General features: G+C 41.6%; 1 protein-coding gene and 1 non-coding gene across 10 annotated transcripts in view; one reads left to right on the top strand and one right to left on the bottom strand.

The window, feature by feature from the left end:
* The window catches only part of ATP11C (ATPase phospholipid transporting 11C), a 138,726-nt gene that overhangs the window by 92,586 nt on the left and 32,084 nt on the right, over nt 1–14,056 (bottom strand). The window contains exon 1 of one of the 9 annotated variants that reach the window (XM_038748574.1): nt 5,694–5,838. The exons of the other annotated variants lie outside the window; for them this stretch is intronic. Within the exon in view, the coding sequence (XP_038604502.1) occupies nt 5,694–5,717 (24 nt within the window). The 5' untranslated portion in view covers nt 5,718–5,838. Of the gene's footprint in view, nt 1–5,693; nt 5,839–14,056 lie in introns of those variants that run through there. 9 annotated transcript variants of the gene reach the window in all.
* On the top strand, nt 3,920–4,055 carry LOC119930281. The gene has a single exon (XR_005451763.1). It is a non-coding gene; the product is annotated as a small nucleolar RNA SNORA7 (small nucleolar RNA).

Genomic DNA, 14,056 nt, shown 5'->3' with positions numbered 1-14,056 from the left:
AAGTTTCCCAGAAGTAGGGAAGAAAGCCAAATGTGGTTTGCGAGTCTCTGCACTCCCAGTTTGGAGGAAGAGAAAAGAGCACTCAAGTTCTTGTTCCGTTCCCTTAACTTCCTTTGCACACTTCCTACAGATTTCAAATAAAATGATCTGGCCTGGCATTTCTCACCCAACTTTTTCAAGACCGTGTCACGCTCTTCAATTTTGTTTTTGGGATTCTGCACCGGAAATGGAGCACTGTCCTTCAGTTTGTGTTTTGCTAATCTAAAAAAATTATATCCATTTGTTTACTGTGAAAAGGTTCCGAGGTGAGATGCCTTCTGATAAAGTTTTTACTTTAAATGGCACAAACCTGTGTTTCCGAATCCTCCTAAATCAGTTTGGGAAAATCCTGAGCATCTTCGATCTCTCTAAGGGATACCACTCCCTTCTCCCTGTCCCAGAAGCCCATAACCTTGATTGCCTCTCGATTCTTCACGGTCCGTCAACTCTTACATTAAATCTACAGCCAAATCCTGTCAATTTTTAAAATAATAGTGATGACATTTGTTACTATGTGCCAGGTTCCCATTTACCTGGATGTGCCACTAAAGCTCAGTATGTTCAAGACTGAAATCCTCATCTTCCCTCCAAATCCCCTTCTCCACCTCACTTTCCTATCACAGTTGTCATCATAGTCCTCACGCCCCAAGTCCACAACTGTAGCGTTATCTTTTACTCCTCTCTTTCAAACCCCATACTGAGAATGTCACCAAATCTTGTCTGTTTTTCCTCCACAACCATCTCTAAGATCCACTCCTTCCTCACCATCCGGACGGCTACCACTCTGGTACAAGCTCTGGTAATATTGTGGGTTAGCCTTTTATATCAGCCTCCCTGCCTCCAGTGCCTCTCCCCTCCGATCTTTACTACATGAAGAATGTGTCCATTATATTGTACTCTCCAAAGCACTCAGTAAATGCGAATGATTGATTCTTGAGGTGTCGTCCAGCACACACCTCCACTCCTCACATCTCTTCACTGACTTCCCTTGAGCCTGTGGATCAAGCAAAACCACCTCACTCCTGGCTTCCCAACTCAGCTGACCTCTCTGACATTTGACCTGAAGTCTGAGTCTGTGGTCCCCCTTCCTGGAGCCCTCTGAGGGATGGGTGGGGTCAATCCCAAAATGGGCTGTGACCCGGTTTCTGGCATCTTGGGGGTTTGGAGACAATGGTTCCTGGTACTTGGAAGCACCAGGTGAGGAAAACTACATGGTGGACTTGGATGGCCTGTCCCCACAGTGAGGGGAGGAGAGGAAGGGAGAGGAGTAAGCTGAGGGGGAAACGGGAAGGAAGCACACTTCTGTCCTGGTTCTTGGGCCCAATTAAAATAGGAATCCCAATAATACTAGGGTCAAACCGGGGGCTGTGTCCAGTAAACAGGGGCAAAGCAGAGTGCCCCCATCTCAGTTCCAAGAGGCAGGGGAGAATAACCTGCTGTGCTATAAAAGCTATGGGGCAAAGCTGTTAATTATCACTCAAACTGCACACCAAGCCCCTCAGCCTCCCACTCTATGGAGGGCCATTCATTCATTCCATCTTATTTATTGAGCGCTTACTGTGTGCAGAGCACTGTACTACACGCTTGGGAAGTACAAGTTGGCAACATATAGAAACGGTCCCTACCCAACAACGGGCTGACGGTCTAGAAGGGGGAGACAGATGACAAACAAAACATGTAGACAGGTGTCAATATCATCAGAACAAATAGAAGTAACCTCCCCAGTGCTTAGTACATAGTAAGCACTTAATAAATGCCATTTTTAAAAAAATTAAAGCTATATGCACATCATTAACAAAATAAATAGAATAGTAAATAAGTACAAGTAAAATAGCCACTAGGAACTCCTGCCATTCTCCTGCTAGGATATCCTGGGGCTTTTACTCTCAGCCCCCTAGACAATGAGCTTGTTGTGGGCAGGGAATGTCACTGTTTATTGTTGTATTGTACTTTCCCAAACAGAATAGTGTTCTGCACACAGTAAGCGCTTAAAAAATATGACAATGAATGAATGAACTTTCCCTGAACCTTTGGGCAAGCAAAGGGCTTAAGCCATGGCTATGAACTCCCACACATATTACAACTTTGCAGAGGCTTTGGATGTGACTGGATTCTAGATGCACCATGTGGCTTCTGAGGCTTGTGTTTTATGTTGCTTTGGTTTGTATCTTTCCTTATGTGCCTGTCGCCAAGCTTCTCCTCACCAGCTCCCATTCTTGGAACTGTGAGCCCCTTGAGGATCAAGGACCATGTCTAATTCTCACATGTGTATTTTTCCCAGGGCTTAGTATAATGCTTTGCCCTCAATATGTGCTTAATAAATACTTACATTACTGCACATTTGCTCTCTTCATATGCTACCCCCAAATTTGCTGTGCTACCCGCAAACTAATGTTCTAGCTGTACCTCACCACTGCCTCTCCAGTCTGTCCTCTAGTTCACAATGTTCCCCTGATTTAGAACCCCGTTTTTCCCAAAACCAAAAAGACCACAGCCTTCCCCATTTTCAAAGCTCCTCTGAAATCCCTCCTCCTCCATCAAGCCTTTCTTGAATAAACTATCATTTTTTAAACCCCAATCTCTAGTACATAGGCACTTTTCTAAACCCACCTCAGCACTTACATATATTTTACTGTCCATTCATTTATGCACTAGGATAACTCTACTGATAAGTTTTTATCTCTGTCCCTCCAATTAGAATGCAAACTACTTGAAGGCAGGGAATATGTCACTCTTTGTACTTCCCAAGAGCTTTAATACAGTGCACTCACCCAGGGGGCACTCAATAAATGTAACTACGGACTACTAGAGAAGCAGCGTGGCTCAGTGGAAGGAGCACGGGCTTGGGAGTCAGGGGTCATGGGTTCTAATCCCGACCCCACCGCTTGTCAGCTGTGTGACTTTGGGCAAGTCACTTAACTTCTCTGTGCCTGTTACCTCATCTGTAAAATGGGGATTAAGAATGTGAGCCCCACGTGGGACAACCTGGTTACTTTGTATCTCCCCTAGCACTACGAACAATGCTTGGCACATAGCAAGCTCTTAACAAATGCCATCATTATTATTATATTATAATTACTACTTCTGCAGGGCATTTGGGGTGAAGCCGTTCTCAGAAAAGGGGGCAAAGAACCTAAAGACCTGGGTGCTTTGGGCTAAGGAACAAAGAACCGCTCAATTTTCCTTGGTAAAGTGATAAAGGCAATTTCTCCTCTAAGGATGCTTTCCTAAAAATCACTAGATTTTACACAGACCTTACCAATGAAGAATGATGACCTCAGGGACAAGAAAGGTAAAAGTGCATATCAGACAAAACATTTATAGTGAATGGAGAAAAAAAAGACTTGCAGAGACTGAATGGATGGTCTCTCTCTGGGGCAAAGATAGCACAGGTCCACAGGAATGGTAAGACAATTTTGGGTACTGGGAATTAAACAGGCAAGGGTTGGTGGAGGAGGTCGGATTTTGGTAAGTCTCTGAATGGGGGGAAACCTATCGTTTGTGGGATTCTGGCAGGGAGTTCCTATCCGGGGGAATGGCATGAACATGGAGACAGAGTTAGAAGAATGGTGAGAGAGTTACAATTCCAAAGTTAGTTTGGTAGGTACAAAAAGGTCAACTTGGGTGAAAAAAAAAGAAAGGTGTGGTGAGGAATTTAGAATAGTAAAATACTTTACCATACATTTCTGCCTTCTTCACCAGCTAATCATCATCAATCGTATTTATTGAGCGCTTACTATGTGCAGAGCAGCTAATTACAGCAAGCTAGCAATGTGTAACGAAGTTGTCAAGTACTCTGTTACTGGTGTATGTAACAATAACACAGGAATTTGTGTTGAAAAATGTCACGGTGGTATTTTCTAACGCTCTTCTATCTTCTAATCCCAGGGTCACATCTGGAGAGTTTCCAGTACTCTACCAGTCGCGACTACAGGAGGGTGAGTCAAGCAGAGGCATATCCATTCCATTCCTAGTTTGGGCAGTGGCAAGCGAGTGGAAGACAATCTGCTACAAGTCGGAACTAACCTGTGCTGGGCAGCGGAGGCTTGGGAGAGAGTAGAGGGCAGAGACTCCAGATGACTGTGTGGAAGGAGGCAATGGTAAACCACTTCTGTATTTTTACCAAGAAAATTCTAGGGGAACACTACCAGAACGATTGCAGATGGAGGTGGGGCGTTCTGGGAGAGATGTGTCCATAGCGTCGCTATGGGTCGGAGATGACAATTCAGCATAAGACAAGATCTTCTAATCATCTTCCCGTTAAATGCATTAATTCCCAATGAATCAAGGGTACCTATTACATAATTTTCCTATGAGGGTTTTCAAGACACAATTCCTGAATTATAATACTTCCTCTATTTTAAAAGCCACATGAAATGCATGCATATGGTTGTTTCTGAGAACTTATTTTGCAGTTAAGAGGTCACCCCCCCACAAACTAAACAAGTTAGCCACAAAATAAACAAAAAAGATGTTCAGCTGGCCTTTGGCAAAGGCAATACAAATAGAAGCTTTTAGTTCTTTCCAAGTCTGAAAATATGAACCTGAAAATATAAGTAGCATATTTGTAAAGTTCACGTGGAGATCTCTTAGACCTGCCATAGGGATTCAAAACCTTTGCTTCAAAAACCAGAAGTTCAGAATGGCTTAAAACTCATGAAACAGTACAGGGACTGCATGGTGCTTCATTTCAGTTCAATAAGATTGTAACAGAATAGTCATTATGACAAGCAACAATCATCACCAATGGCATTTACTGAGCACCTACTGGGCGCAGAGCACTGTACTAAGTGCTGGGGAGAGTACATTACAACAGAGCTGGTAGACACATTCTCTGCCCACAATGAGCTTACAATGAAATGTTTGTAAGAATAACTCTGCTTCCCATATGATTTAAAATTAATTTATAGATTATATTATTAGAAACCAGCTTAAACCCACTGCTCGTTCAAACATTCTTGGCAACAATGTTCTGCTCTGCAATCAAATCAGAGAAACACCTCATTCAAATGAAGGAATACAAAAAATGACAGTAAAAAATCTTCAGGTCTCCCCACCTTCAAAGCTTCACGAAAAGGAACACACCTACTCCAAGAGGCTTTCCTCAACAAAATCCGCATTTACCCTGTGCCCTCTCCCCTTTTGCATTGTCTATACACTTGGATCTGTACCCTTTAAGCATTAAATATTCCAACCACCCTCCACCCTACAGCTGTTCTGTACATATCCTTAATTTAATATCTGTCACCCCTTCTGGACCGCAAGCTCCTGGTGGGCAATGACTTTGCCTCCAACTCTACTGTACTGTGCTCTCCCAAGCACTTAATACCCTGCTCTATACACCGTAAGTGCTCAGTAAATACCATTAATTGGTTAGCTTTTTACTTGATTCAGAAACACCTAATTGAATGTCATTATTCTTATGTTGCTGAAGAGAAAAAAACCTCTAATTTTTTAATCAAAATCACAATAACAGATAATTGCTTTTACAAATATTTCTTACAACTCTAAATTCTCCCAAATGCTTAGTATAGTGCTCTGCCCACAGTAAGCACTCAGTAAATACAGCTGACTGATTACAGTAACTGGGCTCATTAAGTTTTGCTAATCAATTAAATAGCATATATTTAACACCAGTAATATTTAGACCATACCTGCAGTCTTTTAAAGAACGACATGCTCTTTAAAGGTATATCAGAATTATCTCGTTTTCAACTCCAGTGCAGATGTCAAATGCAAGTGAAAATGCCCAGCTTTAAAAAAAATCCCCACATAACCTGACCAGGATCACGGAGCAATGTATTTACAGGAACAGTGACCTACAACAAATGACTTCAGATAGGAAGAGTCAGCAGGGGAGATTAAAAAAAAACAAGTTGAAACGGATAGCATCCAATGAGTTGAAAGCACTTATCCTCTCAAATGCAAAGATTAAAGTTCAACTTCCAAAAAACTACACCCGACAAAGAGAACCCTTCACCTAGATTCCACGTAACTGAAATGCACTTTTTCTTTCCACATGAAGCATTTTTGATCCCCATTTATCCACAAAGGGGTGGATAATATGTATTACAGTGAATTCATTCATTCAATCATATTTATTGAGTGCTTACTGTGTGCAGAGCACTGTACTAAGCGCTCTGGAAGTACAAGTTGGCAACATATAGAGACGGTCCCTACCCAACAGATGGCTATAGTATATTACATACTTATAATATACATGTGGCTTGTCACTGCTCCCCCCTTCAAAGCTCTCCTAAAACCACATCCCCAAAAGACCTTTCCTAAGACTTCATTTCCCCATCTGTCCTCTCTGCATCACCTGTGCCCAGCCAAGACTCACCCCAGGCCTACAGCCATTATGTAAATATCCATATACTCTACTATTTCTCCTATCTGGGATTTATTTTAATGCTTGTCCCTCCTGAAGACTGTAAGCTCCTGTTCAACTCTGTTGTATTGTTCTGCACATGGCAAATGCTCAATGATTACCACTGATTAATTGACTTCACCCACAGCAACTGTGTGTAAAAAGTCAAGCAGAGCAAGAGCTGAGTTTCATTCACTTAATCGATTTGTATTTATTGAGCACCTGCTATCCTGCACCACTATCAGCACTTGTGAAAGTTCAAATGAGTATGCAGATATGATCCCTGCCCTCTTTTGTCCTGTATCCATCAATTTGTCCAGGTGTCTCAGTCATACATTCATTCAATCGTATTAATTGAGAGCTTACTGTGTGCAGAGCACTGTACTAAGCGCTTGGGAAGTACAAGTCGGCAACATATAGAGACGGTCCCTACCCAACAACGGGCTCACAGTCTAGAAGGGGGAGACAGACAACAAAACAAAACATGTAGAAAGCTGTCAAAATCACCAGAACAAATAGAATTATAGCTATATGCACATCATTAACAAAATATATAGAACAGTAAACATGTACACGTAAAATAGAGTAATAAATCTGAAGAAATATATACAAGTGCTGTGGGGAGGGGAAGGAGGTAGGGTGGGGGGGTGGGGAGGAGGAGAGGAAAAAGGGGGATCAGTGTGGGAAGGCCTCCTGGAGGTGGTGAGCTCTCAGTAGGGCTTTGAAGGGAGGAGGATAGCAAGCTTGGCAGATGTGTGGAGGGAGGGCATTCATTCATTCAATCGTGTTTATTGAGCACTTACTATGTGCAGAGCACTGTACTAAGCGCTTGGGAAAGTGCAATGCAGTAATGAAGAGACAAGAGGCACATGGGTAAAACGTGTTTTATTCCTGTTCTTGCCTGTACCTTCTTCCCTCTGCCTCTAAAACATATCTGTCACTTTACCACCTCCTTATACTCCCTTACTCCCCCTCTCCATCCCCCCATCTTACCTCCTTCCCTTCCCCACAGCACCTGTATATATGTATATATGTTTGTACATATTTATTACTCTATTTATTTATTTATTTGACTTGTACATAGCTATTCTATTTATTTTATTTTGTTAGTATGTTTGGTTTTGTTCTCTGTCTCCCCCTTTTAGACTGTGAGCCCACTGTTGGGCAGGGACTGTCTCTATATGTTGCCAACTTGTACTTCCCAAGCGCTTAGTACAGTGCTCTGCACACAGGAAGCGCTCAATAAATACGATTGATTGATTGATTACACCTCTATCTCCTGGAGGGTGTGAAGAACAGAGAGCTGTGGAGAGCACTCTGCTGGCCCAGAGTTAATCTGGGTAATTCTGCGAGACTATAGTAAGTCATCCCCATTCCAAAGGTATGGGAATAAGGATGGTGGGAGGAACACCATTTTTTCCCAAGACACCACTTCCACCGCCCATTTCCAACTGTCTTATCGGTCCATGCCTCTCTCTTGTTCCCATGGCTTTGTCTGGGGTGGGAGGCAGGGCTACAAGCCAGGAAGGAAAAGGGCCCGGGGAGCATTGACGGTGGTTGTGCCGATAACCAAATTAGGGAGACGGAGATGGGGGAAGACACAGGGAGACAGGGTGGAAAGAATGATCCAGGGACCTAGTTCTGACAGAACCTAACAGCAGAATCAGGGAATGCCCTTCCAACCATACGCATACTGTATATTATACCCTCCCAAGTGATAAAGTCCAGGACTGGGAATCAGAAGCACCTGACTTCTAATCCGAGCTCCACCACTTGTCTGTTGGGTGATCTTGGGCAAGTCACTTAACTTCTCTGGGCCTCAGTTACCTCATCTGTAAAATGGAGATTAAGACTGTAAACTCTGTGGGAGACAGGGACTATGTCCAACCTGATTAGCTTATCTACCCCACCCCACTCAGAACAGTGCTTGACCAATGTCATCATTATTATTAGTATATGCTACTTTGCACACAGTAAGTGCTCAATAAATACAGTTGATTGATTAATACGAGGGTCTTGAAGAAAGCAAACACTACTATGTAGGTTGACTGTACATTCACCCAGAGAGCAGTTATCACCGACACAGCTGTGCAGGTATAGTCATAGCATCTTGAGCTGAAAATAGCAACTAGAATGGAGGAGCAATGATAACTGCAGAGATGACAGTGGCAGAATTTTTCTATTATTGGCTCTGCTCCTTGCTAAAATCACTGCACAGGTCAGAAGTCAGAATCCATCAAAAGAAGGGTAGAAATAATAATAATAATGGATTTATTAAGCGCTTACTATTTGCAAAGCACTGTTCTTAGCGCTGGAAGCACTGTAGGAACATGACCCCATGTGGGGCAGGGACTGTGTCCAAACTGATTATCCTTCATCTACCCCAGTGCTCAGTACAGTGCTTGGCACACAGTAAATGCCTAGAAATCTATAATTGATGATAGTAATGATAATGATAATAATAAAAACAGAAATAGAAGTTTCTATTTCTAGACACAGCATGGCCTAGTAGAAAGAGCATGGGCCTGGGAGCTAGGAGACCTGGGTATTGACCCTGCATCTGCCACTTACCTGCTGTATGACCTTGGGCAAGTCACTTAACTTCTATGTGCCTCAGTTTCCTCATCTGTAAAATGGGAATTAAGACTATGACCCCTGTGAGGAACATGGATTGTATCCAAACTGATTAGCTTGTATCTACCCCAGGACTTAGTACAGTGTCAGGCACAGAGAGGGTGCTTTACAAATACCGCTTAAAAAAAAGTTTCAGCCAAACAAGTACGCACTTTTTGCTACACACAACAGGGTGGATTTAGTAAGTGGTAGGTCCTTTACAACCGAAAGTATTTCCCAACATGTAAAGAAGCTTTAAGTACCTTACCTCCATTTGAAAAGCACTGCATCATGACCTTAAAACAATCTCAAATTATACAATATAGCAGTCATCTACTGAGAAGCAACTGATTTATATATATATATATATATATATATAGTCTGGTGACTCCTGGAAATGTGGTTTTGGGAAAGGAAAGATATTGAGAGAAGGAACTGAAACCAAGGTGAAGATCTGCAAGTAGTAAACGTCCTGAAAGCTTGGGTCAGCAGATGAGATTACAGGGGCTGAAGTATTTGGGCTCGGGGTGCCTTCAAACTGATGGATGTATTGCTTTTGGTGAAGACAACGAGCAAGGTTTTTGAGGTCATATGTTCGGTCAAAGCCCTGCTAAACTCCAAATTCATTAGGGGCTCAAGAATGCTGTACATCAATCAATCATATTTATAATAATGTTGGTATTTGTTAAGCGCTTACTACGGTGCCAAGCACGTTTCTAAGTGCTTCTAGACTGTGGGCCCACTGTTGGGTAGGGACTGTCTCTATATGTTGCCAACTTGTACTTCCCAAGTGCTTAGTACAGTGCTCTGCATGCAGTAAGTGCTCAATAAATACGACTGATTGATTCTAAGCGCTGGGGTAGATACAAGGTAATCAGGTTGTCTCACGTGGGGCTCACAGTCTTCATCCCCATTTTACAGATGAGGGAACTGAGGCCCAGAGAAGTGAAGTGACTTGCCCAAAGTCACACAGCTGACAAGTGGCAGAGGCACGATTAGAACCCACGACCTCTGACTTCCAAGCCCGGGCTCTTTCCACTGAGCCATGGTGCTTCTCTAATTGAGAACTTAATGTGCGCAGAGCACTGTACTAAGCACACTCAGTAAAGTAATATCTGTTGGGTAATTCTGCTAGACGACAATAAATTGTCTGCATACCAGAGATGTGAAAATAAGGAGAGGGAGGTAACGCCATCTCTTTACAAGTCCACCACCTCTATTATCCATTCCACTTGCCCCCAATCAACCATCTTACTGGCCCATACCTCTCTCTCTTCCCATGGCTTTGTTTGGGATGGGGAGTCAGGGTTACGAGCCAAGAAGGAAAAGGGCAGCTTGTTCATTCCCCACAGGAAAAAAAGATATTTCAAAACATGCTTAAATATTAAAAGCAAAAACAAGTGACAACCACCCCAAGGTACAATGCATTCAATGCCACGTACAGTTTGGAGTCTGTCTGGTTTATTATTGTATATCTTAACTCCTCAAAGTTTCAGTGAAGTCAGCCACACATTGTAATAATGAAATCACATAGCAAAGTCTTATCAAATCCTGGACTACAGGGAGACCAAGGTGGCTGAAAATGGGGGAAAAAAGACAATTCAGAAATAGGGAAAAACCCTGAGACGGGTTTGACACAAATCTCGTCCTTGAGAGACTGTACACTGGAAAATCTAACAACGATAATATTTGGATGTTTAGTGTGCAGAAGACTGTATTAAGAGCTTGGGAGAGTTCAATGCAACAAAGTTGGAAGACATGTTCCCTGCCCACAATTGGCTTTCAGCCTAGGGAATGTGAGTTTTGCTGCTATTGTATTTTCCCAAGCTCATAGTATGGTTTGTTGTGCACAATAAAAATCACTACCATGACAGTGATACAATTTAAATGATTTCCCATGAGAAAACACTTTGTTTACTGCTCTTTTGCTTAACTCATTTTCACGGAACTAATTAGGACTTATATCTAGTGTTTTTCACGGCCTAGTGGATAAAGCACAGGCCTGGGGGCCAGAGGACCAGGGTTCTAATCATGGCTCTGTCATTTGTCTCCTGTCTGACCTACGGCAAATCACTTCACTGCTCTGTGCCTGTTTCCTCAACTGCAAAATTGGGATTCAATACCTGTTCTCCATCTTATACTGTTGAGCACCATGTGGATCAGGAACTGTATTTGGCCTGATTAACTTGTATGCAGAGCACTGTACTAAGTGCTTGGGAGAATGTAATACAACATTACAATACACACAGGGGATGTGTCTACCAACTTTGTTGTACTGTACTCTCCCAAGAACATAGTAAGCACTCAAATACCACTGACAATGACGATGATCTACCCCTGTGCTTAGAACAGTGCTGGACAAATAGTAAGCACTTAAAAACCATAAAAAAAATAGCACATTATGTTGGAAGTCATTTCACTAACTATGAACATAGAAAAATTCTAGTCCAAGTATTTTTTTTAGAAAATAAGCGATATAAGCACCCAAGTGGTTCAATCAATCAATGATATATTTCTAATTACAAAGGTAGAATAGTTTGGACATTGTCTCAATTTCTGACACTGAAAAACACTGAATCATGGACCCAAAACAAATATTTCACTACTTATTCATACTTCATTTATATGACCTAGTGGGCACAAATGAAAGCTACTAGAACAATTTTACAAAACTGAAATGAAACCAGAGAAATCCAATTTTTCTAGAATGGGAAGAGGTAGAATGAATACAGAGAACAGTGAACAATAGTAATACTGATCTCTTAAGAGGAACAGTGCTGTGCTAACCTGATTTTTTGTGGTTCTATCATAAAGGTCAACAAATGGCCAGCAATTAATATAGTGCATTCAACTTTTTTAATATATTCCACAATACCTCGCACTGCAGCTTCCTCATCGCCTACCCCCCCCAAAAAACTGTTTCAAAACATGTTTACCTATTAAAGGGAAGACACGTGGCAACTAGCCCAGGGTAGGATTCACTGAATGCCACGTACGATTTGGAATCTGATTTATTAGTGTATATTTTAACTCCCTGAAATTTTAATGAAGTCAGCAACAAACTATAATAATGAAATTCCATAGCAAAGTCATGGTACCTCCTGCATTGCAGGAAGACCAAAAGGTCTGAAATAGGAAAAAACAAAAACAAACAAAAAATCTCTCTCTCCCCCGGCCCCAACTTCAGAAACAGGAAAAAAAAGCCCTCAGAAGGGTTTAAGACAAATCCTCACCCTTTGATGAAGTTATAATTAAGGGAAGCAGCATGGCCTACTGGATAGCACATTGGTTTGGAAGTCGGAAGGACTAATTCTACCTTCACCTCTTGTCTACTGTGTATGACTTTGGGGAAGTCACAACTTCTCAGTGCCTCAGTTACTTCATCTATAAAATGGTGATGAAGAGTGAGTCCCAACTGGGATATGGACTTGGTTCAACCAGATTAGCTCATATATACCCCAGTGCTTAGTACAGTGCCTGGCACATAATAAGTGTTTAACAAATACCATTAAAAAAAATGAAGGCAGGGCTCCATAACTTTCAGCATATTTTGCATATCATTACTTAATGATGAAAACCAATACATTAAACTCACTGACCACTTGGCAGTAAGAAATGTTAAGATATTAGCATTTTCTTTCAAATATTTCTACCCTTATCAGTGTCTTGCTTAATATCCATCAAAATAGTTGTGCTTAAAAGTGTTTCAAGTAAACATAACTAATTTTGTCCCAACAAAAACTGATGTTATATATTGTAAATTATTTATTTATATTAATGTCTCTTTCCCCCTTTAGAATGTAAACTCCTTGAGGTCAGGGAACATGTCTACCAACTCTGTTATATTGTACTAGTCCAAGTGCTTAGTAGAGTGCTCTGCACACCGTACGGGCTCAATCAACACCAATGATGTTGAAGACTTGATATACTTATCCAACAGTCAGATGTTTGAGAGGCAGCATGGCTCAGCGGAAAGAGCCCGGGCTTTGAAGTCTGAGGCTGTGGGTTCAAATTCCAGATCCACCAATTGTCAGCTGTATGACTGGGCAAGTCACTTAACTTCTCTGTGCCTCAGTTACCTCATCTGTAAAATGGGGATTAAGACTGTGAGCCCCCCGTGGGACAACCTGATCACCCTGTAACCTCCCCAACACTGAGAACAGTGCTTTGGACATAGTAAGCGCTTAATAAATGCCATTATTATTATTATTATGTCAATGAATTTGGTATGGGGGTAAAATAAGGACTAAAAAATTGCATAAATATTGGTTTGCACATCTCTGTGATATATATGTGAAAGCATACTGTGAAACTGAAGACATACAACACATAAAATCAACTGTGCCACAGGTTATTTGCACTCTCACCTCCACCCCTCTCTTTCTTTTCAACCTCCAAGAACTAGTTGTGCTAGTTGTTCCACCCCACAAGTTCTCAAACAGTGTCAATAAAATTCACAGGAAATTACACTAATGATTTAAGACTGCAAATCTAAAAAACATCAAAGCCTAGATAGGCAAAAGTATACATACCATTCATGGTGGAGACACTCACAAAAGGCAAAATGAGAACCCTCATAGTTCTCACTGACCAAAGAAAGGGTAAAGACAATTCCTCTGAGACATTTAAAGAAATATAAATAATTATCTTTCCTTACTAGGCACTGTTACTTTCAAATCTCATTTTAGGTTCCAGTTTCTACCATCACTAGTCCTTATTTAGTAAAAAATCAGATCATCCATCATGCTTGTTCCCCTTAAGATATTATTTCACTGGAAGTTATTTACAGTATTCCTAAGTCCCTAATGAATCTCAAATTCAGCAGGGCTTTGACTGATTCTGCCTTGGTGTAATAGGAATTGCTTTGGCCCAATCTACTTTTCACACCCTCAATTCGTTGAGAAAACTAAATGCTGTGTGTTCAGTTCTTCTACCCAAGTACTAAAACAATAGTCATATCATAATAATTCCTCTAATTTAATTTAGAGAAGCAGCTTGGCTCAGTGGAAAGAGCACAGGCTTGGGAGTCAGAGG

The sequence above is a fragment of the Tachyglossus aculeatus genome, chromosome 6, assembly GCF_015852505.1.
Source record: "Tachyglossus aculeatus isolate mTacAcu1 chromosome 6, mTacAcu1.pri, whole genome shotgun sequence".
Taxonomy (NCBI): domain Eukaryota; kingdom Metazoa; phylum Chordata; class Mammalia; order Monotremata; family Tachyglossidae; genus Tachyglossus; species Tachyglossus aculeatus.
The sequence above is the reverse complement of the archived record's forward strand: the minus strand, read 5'-3'. Positions and strand labels throughout refer to the sequence as shown.